Source organism: Schistocerca cancellata, chromosome 2, assembly GCF_023864275.1.
Source record: "Schistocerca cancellata isolate TAMUIC-IGC-003103 chromosome 2, iqSchCanc2.1, whole genome shotgun sequence".
NCBI classification, from domain to species: Eukaryota; Metazoa; Arthropoda; class Insecta; order Orthoptera; family Acrididae; genus Schistocerca; species Schistocerca cancellata.
Window position 1 is genome coordinate 145980743 of NC_064627.1, and position 16134 is coordinate 145996876.

The 16134-nt window shown below is 35.8% G+C and overlaps 1 protein-coding gene across 6 annotated transcripts in view; it reads right to left on the reverse strand.

Moving 5' to 3' along the window:
- The window catches only part of LOC126161440 (phosphoinositide 3-kinase adapter protein 1), a 486142-nt gene that overhangs the window by 14676 nt on the left and 455332 nt on the right, over window positions 1-16134 (reverse strand). For all 6 annotated transcript variants that reach the window (XM_049917245.1, XM_049917243.1, XM_049917241.1 and 3 more), the window contains exons 11-13: window positions 12923-13075; window positions 2436-2597; window positions 287-456 (exon numbers count right to left, since the gene is read on the reverse strand). In XM_049917245.1, the coding sequence (XP_049773202.1) occupies window positions 287-456; window positions 2436-2597; window positions 12923-13075 (485 nt within the window). The remainder of the gene's footprint in view (window positions 1-286; window positions 457-2435; window positions 2598-12922; window positions 13076-16134) is intronic.

The window sequence follows — 16134 nt, forward strand, 5'->3', positions numbered from 1 at the left end:
GAATAAATTCCACCTCTTATGTTACTGTAAATCAGACAATGAACTGATCCTATATTACTAAGGATTCCACAGTAATATTTCTTACACTTATGGAACACTTTTTTCTGCTGAATTACATTAATATATTTTCAAAATGGTTATCATATATGTTACTGGTATTTGGATGTTATAGTAATAATACAAGTGTACATTTTACATAAAAGTATTGTCTGTTGATTACAGCCAAAAAGCTTGATATCTAACCTCTAAGAAATATTTCATTTGAACTGCTTCTTCATGCACTCACCTGCTTCTCTTTAAAAGACTGTTGCACATCATTTCTGTTTTTCCATGCTTCAACAAATTTTTCAACTTCAGAAATTGTAACTACATTGTTTTTAAAATCATTTATTATTTCAATGAGTTCATCTTGTGTTCCATAATTTAGATGGTCCTGTGACTTTTTTATGCTTGATCCTGTACAAAAATAAAGATTATTAAAGCACCACTGTAAGATTCAATACTAGACATATAGTCTAAAATTTGTAGTTCTTGTTTCTGTTCATCATCTTGATGTGCCATAACTGAAGGGTGATAATTATAGTGATAATCCACTACCTCAAATTGATGAGACATTTAGAACACAAATACATAAAAAGTAAGAACTGCTGTGGTGCTTCAGACATGACACAGAAGGAACTGTTTTAATAACTGGTACACTCAAGATACCCATGCTTTCATTATTAAGCAATTACTGTCCTCCTTTAGTTTAGCTAATGGAGACTTTACACAAAACAAGGTTCAAATATGTAGCAACTAATTAACTGACAAAATAGATGATTACAGACCTATTATTGTCTGTAACCTACAGAACTCTCTCTCTCTCTCTCTCTCTCTCTCTCTCTCTCTCTCTCTCTCACACACACACACACACACACACACACACACACACACACACACACACTCATTGCTCACGTGGCTATTTCTAGTAGGCAGCTACTGTACCAGATGAGGTAGACTGCAACAAAATAGAGAGGTGGGAAGTGGAAGAAATCTGACACTTTGGGGTTGGAACAATTAGCTGCACACGGGCACCAGAAAAAGAGGGTGATACTATCATGGGAAGGACAGAGAGTAGGAGAAAGATACAGAAGGAGATATGATAGAGATAGGATGTTACAAGGAGTGGGGGGGAGGGGGAGGGGGAGGAGGAGGAGGATGAGGGAGGAGAGTGAAAGGGGGTGAGAAGAACGAAAGGGGGATGTGAGGAAGGGCAATTGGGGGACATACACTAAAAACAGGTGGCTTGTAGAAATGAAGGATATATTTCAGGGAGAGTTCCCATATGTACAATTCAGAAAAACTGGTGGCTGGAAGAATCTATATGGCATGAGTTGCATCAAAATTGTTCAGTTGGCCTTGGGACACAGTTTGTTAGCCATCTGAATCACTGTGTGATTGGCTTTCCCCATTTTTATTTTCATTTCTATTTTGGAATTTTTCTTTGTCACAAAATTAGCGAACAGATTTTCCAAATACACATTCCAACAAACTTTGTTGGCCAGGAAGTTCTCAGTCACTTGTTACGGGCTTATATTTGTACATCTATTCTAGTCAGTTCATCTACAGAGATTCCCACAAGCTTGAAGACTGAAAGTGACATTTACTTTACAAGAAATAACAGTAAGTGTTCTGCTAAGAAAAATCTAGAAAGTTTTTCAAACTACAGCAGTAACACTCAGTTCCCAATAAGGGTGTAAGTCTTTTATTGTTTCTTCATTTTGCTGTCTCAGATGATTTCACATTTGAGTAAATGGAGACTAACTTCATAGGTATTTGTTCATTTTCAAACAATTATCCAATTCATTCCCATGTGATTAATGAAATAATTTCATTGCTTAACATTTATATATTTTGAGCTGTTCTCAGCTATTCACATTTGAACATTGTGTGTCCTTGATGTTACTACCTACTACAAACTGAGTCACCTATTAGTGGTTAGCAGTATGTCAGCACAATTTTGGAAATCCACAAGGATGTATAGCATCAAGCAATGTGACAATAGAAGAATTTAGTATAAGATAACAAGATCCCAAACTAGTACTGACTGCTTCTACTGAAGCCGGCCAGATTTAAAACCTTATGTGCTAGCCTTCATTATTGACTTCCATTCCTAGCTAACTGGACATATCTTACAATTTTTTTAGGAAAGGGGGGAGGGGGATGTTATTATATGTACCCTTTCTGTTGCACTTCTAGTACCTTGTCATTCCTTTCTCTTTCATTATTTTACTATGGACATTACATTAACCAGTAACTTCCCATCTTCTTTGTCTTTTTTCATTGCCATGACAGAATAACTTCTTAATTTCTTGTATGAATAACTGAAGTATGTTTTCAATTTTTTAGCACACTTAAGGATTAAAATTTGAAACTTTAAACAATTTTGTAATTACCTATACTTAATTTATCTTCTGACCCATTCATTTGATCCAAGTGGTGAGAACTTGTAGTTTCACAGTTGATGGGTGAAGGAGACCTGTTGTAATGCCTTGCTGGAGAACTGGTTGTACTCAGATTGTTGATTAAAGGATACAGTGCGCTATGATTTGGTGAACCTGAAAATAAATAAAATTAAATGACAATGAGATGAAAAAACTAATGTCACCACTAGTACCACTTGAAAGAAATTGATTGTAACAGTTCATGCAGTTCATCAAATAGTTTCAAACCCTCTGTTAATATTTGTTTGCAAGAACTAAGTTTGTTTTAGCCTTCTACTATCCTTAACAAGTTTTACATTATCTTTTCCTTTTCCAAACCTACTCTTTGATTCTACATTATACAAGTAAGAACCTCACAGAAACTTTAAGCAAGTATTGGAAGCCACCATTCCTTCATTTCCTCTCTCTCTCTCTCTCTCTCTCTCTCTCTCTCTCTCTCTCTCTCTCTCTTTCTCTCTCTCTGTCCAGTATTTGCTAAAGCTGTTGCACCTTTCACTTTGGCCAGAGACTTCTTGTTCCACATCCTATGTCTAATTTACTCATTATGCTCTGACCCAGAAGGTCATTTCTAATAACCTCATTGTCAATTGGGGATTATTTTACAGCACCTTCAAAAATTTAGTGGAAATATCAAAATGGAAAATAAAGGAAGTCAGGCTCATATTAAAAATCATGTAAGAAAATGTTGTAGTTTGTCACTGCTGCTATTTAAATTTTAAAACAGAGGGCCAACAAAAGAAGCAAATTCTTTTGGAATTACGTAAGGTTTATATTAACTTTTTAAATGGAATGGTCTGTTTACTTAGCACAGAATTTTGGTTCACGGAGGTTAGTTATGTATGTTCCATAATCAAATCTGTTATTTTTCCCAACTTAAGGTCTGATGATTTCCTCTAACAATGCAGAGAATATTTTCTATGATACAGAATCACCTCCTCTGACTGATCTTTCAATTATGAATTTACCTTTAACCTGATCAAATATAATGTAAGCAGTAGCATTGGTGTACATATTTGCCAGTGTGCTAATACAAGCTGAATAAATGTTGTGTTTCTGAATGGACATAGCACAGTCTGTTAAAAACAACAATGTGTTGTGATGCAGAAGTCTTTCACGACTTGGTTTTTATTAAAATATTGTAACAGAGTGCCAACCAGGCCACACGCAAAGGAATCAGCCACAGCTTGCCGTCGCCCCTGCTTGTCAGTAACCCTCAGCAGCAGCAACAGGACTACCATCACACTGTTCTGGGTGTCAATCCCCCGTAGCCTGCCCCTGAGAAGCCACTTCTGCTGTACCGACTTCCACATCATCAACTTGCTGCTGATTACCATACATCCCACCCATTGTCCTCTTCCACATGATTCACAGCAACACACGAAGGTAGCCCTTCCACAAATTCAGTGCTGAGAATCAGCATTTAAACACCGGCCCAGCCAAGTACATCATGTTTGGCATGGCAGAGTCATGCCTAGCGCCTGTCATGTGTCAGCCATCATGCAGCCCTGGAGTCTTCACCATGAACACAAGGACCACCAGGCTGTGACCTATGCACTTCTCCTGACTGCCAAAACATGGAGCTTGTTGTTGCATAAAACTGAATGATCTACATTAAATATCTTAGGGCCTGTCCAATACGATTTTGAGATTCCTTCAATGTCTGTAACACTCTTTTTAAATTTCTTATTTACAAAAAGCTTACACCTGAAATTCCTTCCTGCTCTGTGAGTTTGTAGTAACCATATGACCTGATTTTAATTGTATTTGCTCTTCACTTTTTTGCCGTACTTCCAACAATTTCATTTGTATCACTTGATGTTATTCAACTCCCCTTCCAACTCCTATAACCTGTCTTTTGACTGTAAAGTTCTACATTTTATTGTCCTTAACTAAATGTAGTAGATGCAAATTGGCTTCTATGTTCCATGCTACTGTTTCTTTAGCCAAATTTCTGTAGCAAGGTGTGAGTGTAGAAGTAGATGTACATGCCCAATGGCCTACAGCCACTTCCAAGTTCCTTTTAAATATTCTTGTAGCCAGACAGGACGACTGGCATCCCAGGAACTCACATGTGGCATATCTTCAACACTGTAATAATGGCAACTAGCCTGTCATGGTTTGAAAAGCTTGATCTGACATGGCAGCTGTACCACCAACATTATATGCATTTCAACAGCTACCATCCTATCCACACTAAAAAATCCCTCCCATACTACTTGGCCACTTGGAGACAGTGTATCTGCAGTGACAAGAACTCTCTTGCCCAATATGCTGAAGGTCTCACAAATGTCTTCACCAACAAGCACTATCCCCCAGACCTTCTAGTCTGCAAACAAGTTCTCCCTTGCCATATCTCCACATGCCCCCACCTTCCCACCACACTCAAGAACCAACTACAAAGGAGTGCTCTCTTCATTACCCATTAACACCTCAGATTGGAACAGCTGAACCACAGCCTTCACCAGGGCTTTGGTCATGTATCACTGAGAGATATCCTACCACTGATCTTTGCCACACTTCCTAGAGTAGTGTTCTGTTGCCCACATCATCCTAGTCGATCCTTATGCCTCTCCCGACACCAACATTTGACACAGGGATCATATCCCTGTGAAAGATCCACGTGCAACAACTGTCCAGTCTACCCACCCAGCACTTCCTGTTCCAGTCCTGACACAGGCTTATCTTACACCATCACATGCTGGGCCACCTGTGAAAGCAGCCATGTCATATACCAGCTCTGCTGCAATCATTGCACAGCTTTTTATATTGGTGTGACTACCAACCATCTGTCCACCAGGACAAATGGCCACCACCAAAATGTAGCCAAGAGCAAAGTAGACCACCCTGTGGCATAACATACAGCTGAGCATAACATGCTTGATTTCAATGACTGCTTTACTGCCCAAGCCATCTGGATTCTCCCCTACTCCACCAGCTCTCTGAACTGTGCAGATGGGAGATATCCTTACAACACATTCTCCCCTCCTGGAATCATCCTGGTCTCAGCCTACAGTAATCTACTGTCCTCACAGCCTCCGATCAACAGTTTCTGCCCCCTCTGTCCTATCACCTCTTCCCATTTCACATCCCCTTACCCTCATTTTGCACTGCTCTCTATTAACACACCCACCCATCTTTTTCCCTTCTCTGCTCCTCTCCTTTCCCGCTAACATACTTTTAACGTAAACAAAAGCTAAATTTCCAGAGAGAAGCAAAACTGGTGGTGGAAGGAAAGAAACAAAATAAAATAATCAGAGAGAGAAAGAAAAGAGTGACTCGTTATCACACTGACTCCCCCTACATAAGTGAATGCAATTAGACACTGTCTGTGAGGTTTCTCACTTTTTTTAATGTTTCTGCTTACACATGGTGGTTAATTTTGTATTCACATTCAATTCCAATGGCTTCAGCTGACATTACCAGGATATCCTCAAGAAACTATTTTATATTAATAATTTTCAGAAACAAATTATAACTGAGAGAATTCTTTAGTATACAGTTACAAAGAAATTGAATGCCTTCTTAAGACAGAATGAAGGAAATTTTATGCAGTTATTTACAATTTTAAAAAAGCACTCTGTATTTGTTAAACATAATGAAAAAAAGTAAGTTTAATTAATTCCAGAAAGTAACCTCATAGACAGTGAATATATATGTATACTCTATGATTTCATGAGCAACTACCAGAGTAAAAAATGACTTGCCTTCTAATTTCGTAACACACTGATCAGAATACACCCATTAAATGACACAATTTTTTTTTTTCATATACTGTTCGTTTAGTCAAACTGTCAACCTCCATTTTATACCTTTCACAAACACAAACTTTATTACTGAACTTTTAACATTTTCTCTGATTAAATGCAGATGGATAGTTATATTTCACTCTCAGATGATAGCAGTCTGTGGATCCCTGCTTTATTACATTTTTATTGTTGTAGTGTATGACTAGTGGATTATTTCCTCAATGACTGAGCTCAGTCTGTAGCAGCTGAATCCACTGAGCTTATTGAAATGCTGACACCACACTCATGTATTCTGCCTCCAAAACAGGGAGCACAAGAATTCCATTCGATACTACCTGTCTGTAAAATAGAAATGTATCAAGTAGATGGTCTCCTACCTACAGGATAATTGGCCAGTGTGTGCATCACAATATACAGTTATTTCTCCGAAGTCTTCTTCAGTAAAATGTAGCTGCAGATTCTTGGTTCACTGAAGATACCTTAAAATTTGTTTCACACCAAGCCAGTGTTGGTTTTGTGAATCACTGCAGGAAATGTCAGGTCTTGTCCCTTTCCACCAATCACTTTGGCAGGTGGTTCTAATAATAATATAGGCATTTGTCAGTGTTGCATCTGCCCAGAATTGTTTGTGTAAACAAGCATCAACTAACATACACTTGGTACAGAGCAGGTGTCTGATCCTTAATGCAAGTTTCGTTCATGAAGTTTTTGAATTCGTTGTTGTGGTGCTCCTAATAATTATTCGAGCAAATATTTTTTTCCCCTCTTCATTTATTTTACACTAGGCTTTGTAAGCCTTGAAAGCTCAAAATAAACTGAACTTATCTTTGAGAAAGTTTACATACACATAGAAAATCACATGTGAAACGCCAACTCACTATGCATCAACCCACACCACTTGTAATAGGAAAGAACCACAACACATGGTAAGTGGCTCCAGAGAAATGTTACATCAATCATGTAAAACATCGTTCTGGAAAGAAAACTTCAATAGTAAAAGTGAAGGGGGCGTTCAAGGGAAGATGTGTTGGAAACTATACATAAATGTAAGTCTTCATTCCTAATGCACCTGAACATAAAAGGCCTAGATGCAACAATCCTCATGATAAAACCACAAAAATTGACGAGCTGTAAATCATTCTTTCACAAGGAAGAAATATCAGAGTCATTTGCCTAAACAAACACTGGCTCACAAAAGATTCAGTCACAGTTTTAAATAATTTAAACTATGTTAAAGCATATAAAAAACTATTTAAGAAGGTTAAAAAATCAGCAAAGGAAATGGCAAATACTAAATTCATTAAAAAAACACACAAATAAATCCAAGGCAGTATGGACAGTAGTCAAATCTGAACTTGGAATCAAACCTAGCAACCAGGAAATTTCTAAAATAAAGGTACAAGATAAAATAATTGTACATCCTGCTCAGATATCAGTAAATTTTAATAAATTCTTCATAAATGTAGCAAAATATGATGTCGATGTAGACTCTTATCAAGATAAGGTACATTTGTTTGGCTCAAGTCAGAGCAAGAAAGAGAGCCTAAATTAAATTTTACAAAGTAACAATAAAAGATGTAGAAAAAACTATACTAAACCTAAAAAATAAAAATTCTGTGGGATCTGATGAAATACCTGCCAAAGTCATTACAGCAGCTACACAAAATAATTAATCAATCACTTGAAGGGTACTTTCCAGAATTTCTAAAATTTGCAGAAGTCAAACCAGTATTTAAGAAAGGCTCCAAAGATGATATGGTAAATTACCATCCAATTTCCCTTCTTCCTGTGTTTTCTAAGATATTTGAAATGATTGTTGCTATTCAAATTCAAAATTTCTCCCACAAATACAACGTAATCTCAAAAAACCAATTTGGATTCTGTAAAGGCAAAAGTACAATTCATGTAATGAATGAATTTGTGACTAAGTTAGTTCCACTTTGGACAAGTCACAAAAAGCTGCGGGAATCTTCTGTGACTTATCCAAAGCATTTGACTGCGTGAATCGCTCCTTACTATTATATAAAATGAAAAAATATGGAATTATGGGTAGTTCCTTACAGTGGTATAAATCGTATCTAATGGAGTGAAAGCAAAGGGTTGTCATAACATGAAGCAAAGGGAAATACTATTTGAAGTGGAGAACCATCTCACAGGGAGTATCACAAGGCTCAATTCTGGGCCCAATTCTCTTTCTTTTTTATGTAAATGACATACCCATAAATACAAATTATCATTCAGTTTTATTTTCTGATGACACATCAGTACTGGTACAAAATAAAAACACAGAAGAAATTCCTGAAAATGTCATAGAAACGCTAGAGAACCTAGATGTTTGGTTCCATCTAAATGGCCTAAAGCTAAATATTTCAAAAACACAACTAATGCAATTTAAGACAAAACAGTCTCGAATAAATGATATTCACATTATGCACAGAAGCCAGGAGCTAAATGAAGCAGAGCATGTTACATTCTTAGGAATGCAATTGAACAGAAACCAATCATGGTCCTCACACATAGAATATCTAAAAAATAAACTAAACAGCCTGGCATTTGCGTCCGTGTCCATCTTAGCCAATGTCACTAGTATAGACACAAATAAGTAGTATACCATAGTTACTTTGCGTCAGTAGTGAGACACGGTATTGTCTTCTGGGGGAATGCTAGCAACATGAGAAAAATATTAACTTTGCAGAAAAAAATTATCAGAAACACATGCAGTGCAAAGCTAAGAGAATCTTGTCAGCCATTATTAAGATATCTTAAGATAATAAGCGTTCCCTCATTGTATCTGTATGAAATAATTCTTTTCGCAAGTAATAGCCCTAAACTCTTTTTGTCAAATAATTTCCAGCATAGTTCTGAAACTAAAAACAAAGAAAGCTTCATGCTGCCTACAGAAAGGCTTAATCTTTTTGCACAGACTCCACAATATATGGGAATGAAAGTATACAATAAACTGAAAGACACAAATTTTAGAAAGGTCCAAACTGAGGCAGTAAAAAGAGAATTGTATAGCACCCTGGTGCAGAAATGTTATTACTCTGTTGATGAATTTTTTAATGATCTGACCATCTGAGCTGGATAAAAACAATAATAATAAATAATATTCAGATTTTATTGTGATTACACAAAAATATTGTATTTCATGTATAATTTATCATAGTTATAAGCTGACGAGTCTCCTGTACATACAATCAATGATTTAACTTGTACGTAATGGGACAATAAAATTCTGATTCTACAATAATAATCTATGAAAACAATGAAATATTTCATTCTCCCTGTGATGAAGACTCCATGTGACTACATCTGTCAATGTGAATCAACTGCATTGGTTGTAAAGCTCTTGAACCAATATGATTGAGTGGCAGTCTGGTTTGCTTCACTTGGAGACATGTCATCAATGGGCTAGGTTCTTTGCTACTTGCAGAAGACAAGCTTACAGCCTTAGTACACTCTGATAGGTTATTTACACCTTTAGAATCCAAATATATCATGTGCAATGAAACAGTATAATGCCACTTAAATTATGAGGAGATGTTATATTAAAGTCATTTCTGTGTGTGTATTTAATCAATACAGGTTACTTATAAATGCTGCTGAACACAAACATACCCTCCCTCTTGTGTATGTCACAACCATTACACCTAAAATTTAGTTGGTGTCCATTTTTAACCATCACAGTAACTACAGAAGACAAGCATCAAGTTTTGATTAGTTAGTTAGTTTCATGTTCCATAGATCAATTCGCATGATAAATCACAATGTTGTGGAATGAGTCATTTTACAATCAGATCCAAAATTAATTTGTGAACATGGGTACATGTTGAAAACTTGTAAGTGGTGTCCCAATCCCCCTCCCCTGCCCCTCCCTGATGTGATTTAATTATCCTACCCGCGGCTTTTTACTCATTACAAAAGGAGTTGTCAAGAGGAAACTTTTTCAGTTTGTTTTTAGAGTTTACTTTGATACCTGTAATATTTTATATCCCCAGGTAACAGACCAGCATTGTGCACCCCTTTTTGTGCTAAAGACAACTGTAATGTGGCATAGTGAATGTCAGTTTATCTTCTGGTACTGCAGTTATGTACATCACTGTTCTTTTTGAACTGTATTTGATTATTTACACCGAACTTCATGTGGGAATAAATATTCTGTGGAACAGTAGTCAGAATGGCTGGCTCCTTAAACAGATGCCTACCAGTAAGCATCACATATTATTCTTATAGAACATTTTTTAACAACAAAGATTTTCTTTCTTAAAGATCAGTTACCCCACAACGTTATTCCAAATAACATAACCGAATGAAAATAACCAAAATATGTCAACTTCCTTATTTGTCTTCCCCCAAAATTTGATATGATTCTAAGTACAACTGTGGCTGAACTAAGTTTTTTTTAGAATTTCAAAATGTAATTTTTCCAGTATAAATTCCCATCAATATGGGCACACAAAATTTTTGATGTTTCCACCCTATTTTTTATTTCCTCACTACGTGTTATCCCTATCATTGGTGTAGTATCCCTCCCCCTTCCCCTAGATGTGCAGAACTGAATATGTTATCTCTTTTTAAAATTGAGAGTCAGACCATTTGCAGGAAACAAGTCACCGACACTTTTAAAAACCTTGTTTACCATTTCTCCTGTTTCTGTTCATATGCTTGGATTGGTTGCAATACTAGTGTCATCTCCAAAAAGAACTAATTCTGCTTGTTTTGTATTAGACAGAAGATTGTTTACATATGTTAAGAAGATAGCGGACCTGAGACTGAGCCTGGGGAACCTTATACATGATTTCTCCCCAGTCAGAATAATGTCCCTTCTGTATATTTTTGTCTTTTTTGGTTAAATATGACATCCATTGGGTGGCTTCAGCATCATTCCCATAAAAGTTCAGTTTATCTAGTGGAATATTGTGATTCGCACAGTGAAATGCCTTAGAAGGGTTGCAGAAAATACCAAGTGGTACTATGCATTACATACTTCAGGTAAGACCAAGCTTATTGTATGGGAATAAAACTTTAGTCCTCTATTGGAAATATCATCAAAACCAGAAGAGTTTTATTCTTGAGAGTATAAATGATTTTCTTAGTTTCAAAAGGAGAAGTTGGTGATATATTCATAAGATAAAATTTTACGAGAGCTACTTTTTCAAAATACTGCTGTGATTTTTCTGTTGAACTGTTTGTCCCTACAATTTCTACTATAATTCAGAAATGATTAATAAATATATTTGCTACCTGTGACTCACCATTCATAGACCTTCCATTCAATTCAATAGAGATATCCAAGTTTGTTCTCCAAATTACTAATTTCTGACATTATGTGCATGATCCTTAATTTTTTAACAGCCTTTTTATAGTGTGCATACAACACATCTCTCACCTGAATTATTCTGTTTTCATCACCATTCGATATCAGATTGACATTTCCTAGACTTTCTACAGGAAGCATTGTCTTGCTGGCAACAGTATCACAGGTACTGATGGGTTTACATACATCATATATCCAGTTGCATTGCTTTGTCATGTGCTAGAGACATTTGAGGCTCATATCACATGTCTGAATTCATTGAATTTGAACAAGCCATAAAGCCTTTGATAAATATTTTATCTTCTGGAGATTTATTTGTCTTTTACTTCTGTTTGATTGTCTGGAAATGTGGCTGTATTTCTTACAACTGAAGCACCATGACTCCTTATTACCTTTTCATGTGTTTTGCTTGTGCACCTGTTTTCCTAGAACAGGCCATTTTCCCATGAAAAGAGCAGGTCTCTCCATGTCTTTTACTTATTATAAAAGCATTGTTTTTGTACTACACGGATCCATATTCCAGAGATTTTAATCCCATCATAATTAGATTGTATGTTTCAGGATTACTGGCCAATGTGAGTGTTGCCACTTATCACTGGCATCAAATTTAATATTTCTTAATTTATGAGCAGATGACACAATTTTGTTCATGTAATCTTCAACACTTTTGCATATTCAAAACCAGTGGTAATGAGGCCCTTCAGTAATCGTTGTCATCTGTTTAAACCATTGTCATCAAAAGCTTGTTCCAATTTCTTCTAGATCTGCTTAACAGTAAGTGCATGTCATATGTGCATGTAACTGATTAGATCCTGTAACAAAATCAACTTCAAAGTTGCCATAACTTCTTTCTTTGGATTAGCATTGACACCACAGACACAGTCTCAAAGTTTGTCATGTTCTAAGTTAACTTGTACTGAGAACTTTCAACTTGCATAACTATCATGTCTGATGAGCTCCTCAACATGGAATTGGTTTTGACTGGAACTTTACATCTCTTTGTTTTAAATACAGGGAAAAATAAAGAGTAACAGTCAATATATGCAATAAATGAAGTTATGTTGTTTGCACTAATTCAACAGACTGATCACTGATCTTTTAATCACTTATTGCATCAGTAACTGCAGAACACAAGCAACCACCCTCTGCTACCACGAAGGAAATTTTATGTTGTTATTTGCAATACAGCAAAAGCCTTCTTCAACTTTAAGCTCAACAACATAAAAACTGTAGCTCCAAAGATCATACACAATTCAGAATGCATCTCCCAGTCAATTAACATTTATATATATTCTTTGATTTCATGAGCAACTCCAAGAGAATATAACAATTTGCATTCCAATATCTAACACAGAGCATATATTTGTTTGTATTACCTGTCCTTGACTTATCCTCTGAACCATTCATCTGATCCAAATGATGCACACTTGTATTTTCACTACTCATAGGTGAAGGAGATTGGTTGTGAGTCCTAGTGGGTGAAACAGTAAGTTCTTGACTATTTTTTAGATGAATACTGTTTGGTGAACCTGTAAACAGTAAAGTAGGTCTTGCAATACTACATTATTGCACACAAGTACATGTGAGAAAGCTTCAACTCAAAACATCAATGGCACATTTAAGGTCAAATAAGAAGCTCATGGTAAAAAGAGATATGCTGTATCATACCATGTGAAGTATAAAGGACTTCCACGCAGAGCCTCTCAGAAGATTAACTACATAATTTGACAAGCACCATCTAATGATGTTTTTCTTACTTCATGGAATCTGGTTTATGAAATTTTGTAAAGAATTTTATGCAAAATCCTATTTTTAGCCTCTTTTCCAAATAAATCACCTCATGCTTTCATTTCTTACATACCGTATGTTCAATGTCCTCCATTAGTCCAATGTTACCAACCCATGAACTCACAGTATTCTGTAATTTCAAAGCTGTTTTTTAAGAATTCTCCTTCACTCACAATAGTTTATCAATATCTTACACTTTATTTCATTTCCTCTTTCACTTACATGAGAGTTGTGGTGCATCTTTCTAATAATTTTACTGACACTGTTTACAGAACCTAGTTTTCCTTTAGTAAGATCATAATCTGCAGACTTTTGTTATATGTAAAGGTGAAAGTTAAAGCACTGATACCTAACACAGATGTTTGGTATTATCTGGCTATTCTGGGCACAACCAGAATCAGTGTTCAGCCAATAGAATCTCTATTTAGGATAACATACTGTGATGTAAAACATCAGTATATCTAATGACTCTGATCTGTTGTTTTCAATGTGTTATTTCAAATATACATGCTTTTAAAATCTACTCTAGTAGATGGGAAAAAGTCAATTCTGGTCTTCAATATATGCTGCAGAATTAAGCAAGGAATTTATATTTCTCATGTAATTATTTTTTCTCTCTTACAGAATTATCTTCTGGTAATATTGCCAATGTAAATAAAGTATCCATTGAGGAAAAACAAGCAGAAAGAATATTGTGAACATTAGTTTTGTAGTGACTTCTCCAATGATCTAAGCATTCTTACAGTCATTTCCTCGTGATTTTACTCCTGAATGGTGTTTTCTGCTAATAATAAATTCCACTTTCCTTATAAATGTGATTCACACATCCACAGTACAAGACACAAGAATACTTTTTCTGATGAATTTGCCTCCTGGTCTAGGACTCTCAACAATTTCTGTATTTTGTTGCAAAGACTTTAATAAGTTTCCATCGTACATAAACTAAGAAACTGACATAATAAAAACTCAAAAGAAAATTTAAAGCATAGCCACTCCTGTAAATTATCTCATTGTTTAGATTCAGTGATTGAAAACTCATGTTAGGTGTAAGGCAAGTAGCACTGTTGATTGTTAACAGGCCTTTACTCCTGCAAATTTATGTCACCTTTCTTCGATGAACAGGAATGTGATGATCAAAACATTAAGTTTGGTGTAGACTACATGATAGTTGATGTAACTGATGAAGCAGCAGGTTTTTAAAAAGTAGTGGCTTTCAAGCTAATTTTATTGTGCTAAAGTAAACTTATATCTACAACTAAATAGATACATACATACATAGCAAACCACTGTGCAAAGCATGGCAGAGTACTTAGCACATATTAGGGTTTCTTCCCATTCCAATCACATGTGGAGTGTGGGAATAATGACAAGTTATGTGCCTCGGTGTGTGATGCAATTGGTCTAATTTAGTATTCACATCCCATGTAGCAGCAACATGCAGGGGGCTGAATAATATCTCTAGATTCTTCATTTAAGTCGGCTTTCTCTGGATAATTTGCATTTATGTTCAAGAATCTGCAGATTCAGATCCATCAACATTTCTGTGACTCTCACGTTGGTAAAAAGAACCTGTGACCAATGTGTGCTGCTCTTCTTCGTATGTGTTCAATATCCCTTTGTTATTCCTATCGGATATGGGTCCCACACATAAACAATATTCTAAAATGGGACATACAAGTGATTTTTAAGTAGTCTCCTTTGTACACTAACTGCATTTTCCCAGCACCCTGCAGATGACCCAAGTCTGACACCTGCCTTAACCATGGCCCTGTGATTATTCCACTTCAAATCCCAACAAATCATTACACCCATGTGTCTGTATAAGTTGACTGATTTTAAGTATGACGCACTACTATTGTAGTCATAGAATATTAATATTTTTTGTTTTGGTAAGTGCACAGTTTCACATTTCTGCGCATTTAAAGCAAAGTGCCAATCTCTGCTCCACTTTGAAATTTTATCAAGTTCTCATTGAATATTTTTGCAGCTTTTTTCAGAGAGTAGCAGTACTTCAGTGAAGATAACAGGGTCATTATTACTACTGCCTACCAGGTCATAATACACACCATCAATAACTAGGGTCCCAGCACACATCCCTGGGTCATGCCTTAACTTCCTTCCACTTCTGTCAACGACTTCCCATCCAATAACTCCTTAACCAATCCACTAACTTTGTTTGGTACCCCTGGAAGAGCAGTAGTAATAGCTTGTTGCTAATATAGTGTACAGATTTGGCTTCTAACAGCTATTTCTTTTATTAACGTTTAACCTGATTTATTCTACATACCTAACTTCGTGGTAGGATTGAGGAAAACAATAAATGAATAGATGGCTGTACAGATTAATGAATGAATGAATGTGCTGTATGTTGCAGTAATTTTCAGTTCCTATAAATGAAGAGTAGTGTCCTGTCATCCAGTTTCTCAAGATGAAATATTCACAGAATCATTAATAATTGCAATGGCTATGATTTTAATCAAATTGCATATTTAACAGTAAACACTACAGGGATTTTGACAAAATTGTAAACATTGTCTAACATCAGAATACTTTTGTATATCTTTGTATACTACTAGTACAATACATTTGTACCAATTCCTATTTTCAACCTTGAGTGAGAAGCACAAATGAAAACAGGGTAAAATATCTTGAGTTTCACTTTGCTGTTATTCAGCATTTCAAAACCAATGTTGTGAACAAACTGCTTTGCATGCTATATTTGTATTACTGCCAACTACAATTAAAAAACAGAAATGTTTTAAGGGTGGTTAAGACACTATTATGGAATTCCATTATAGTT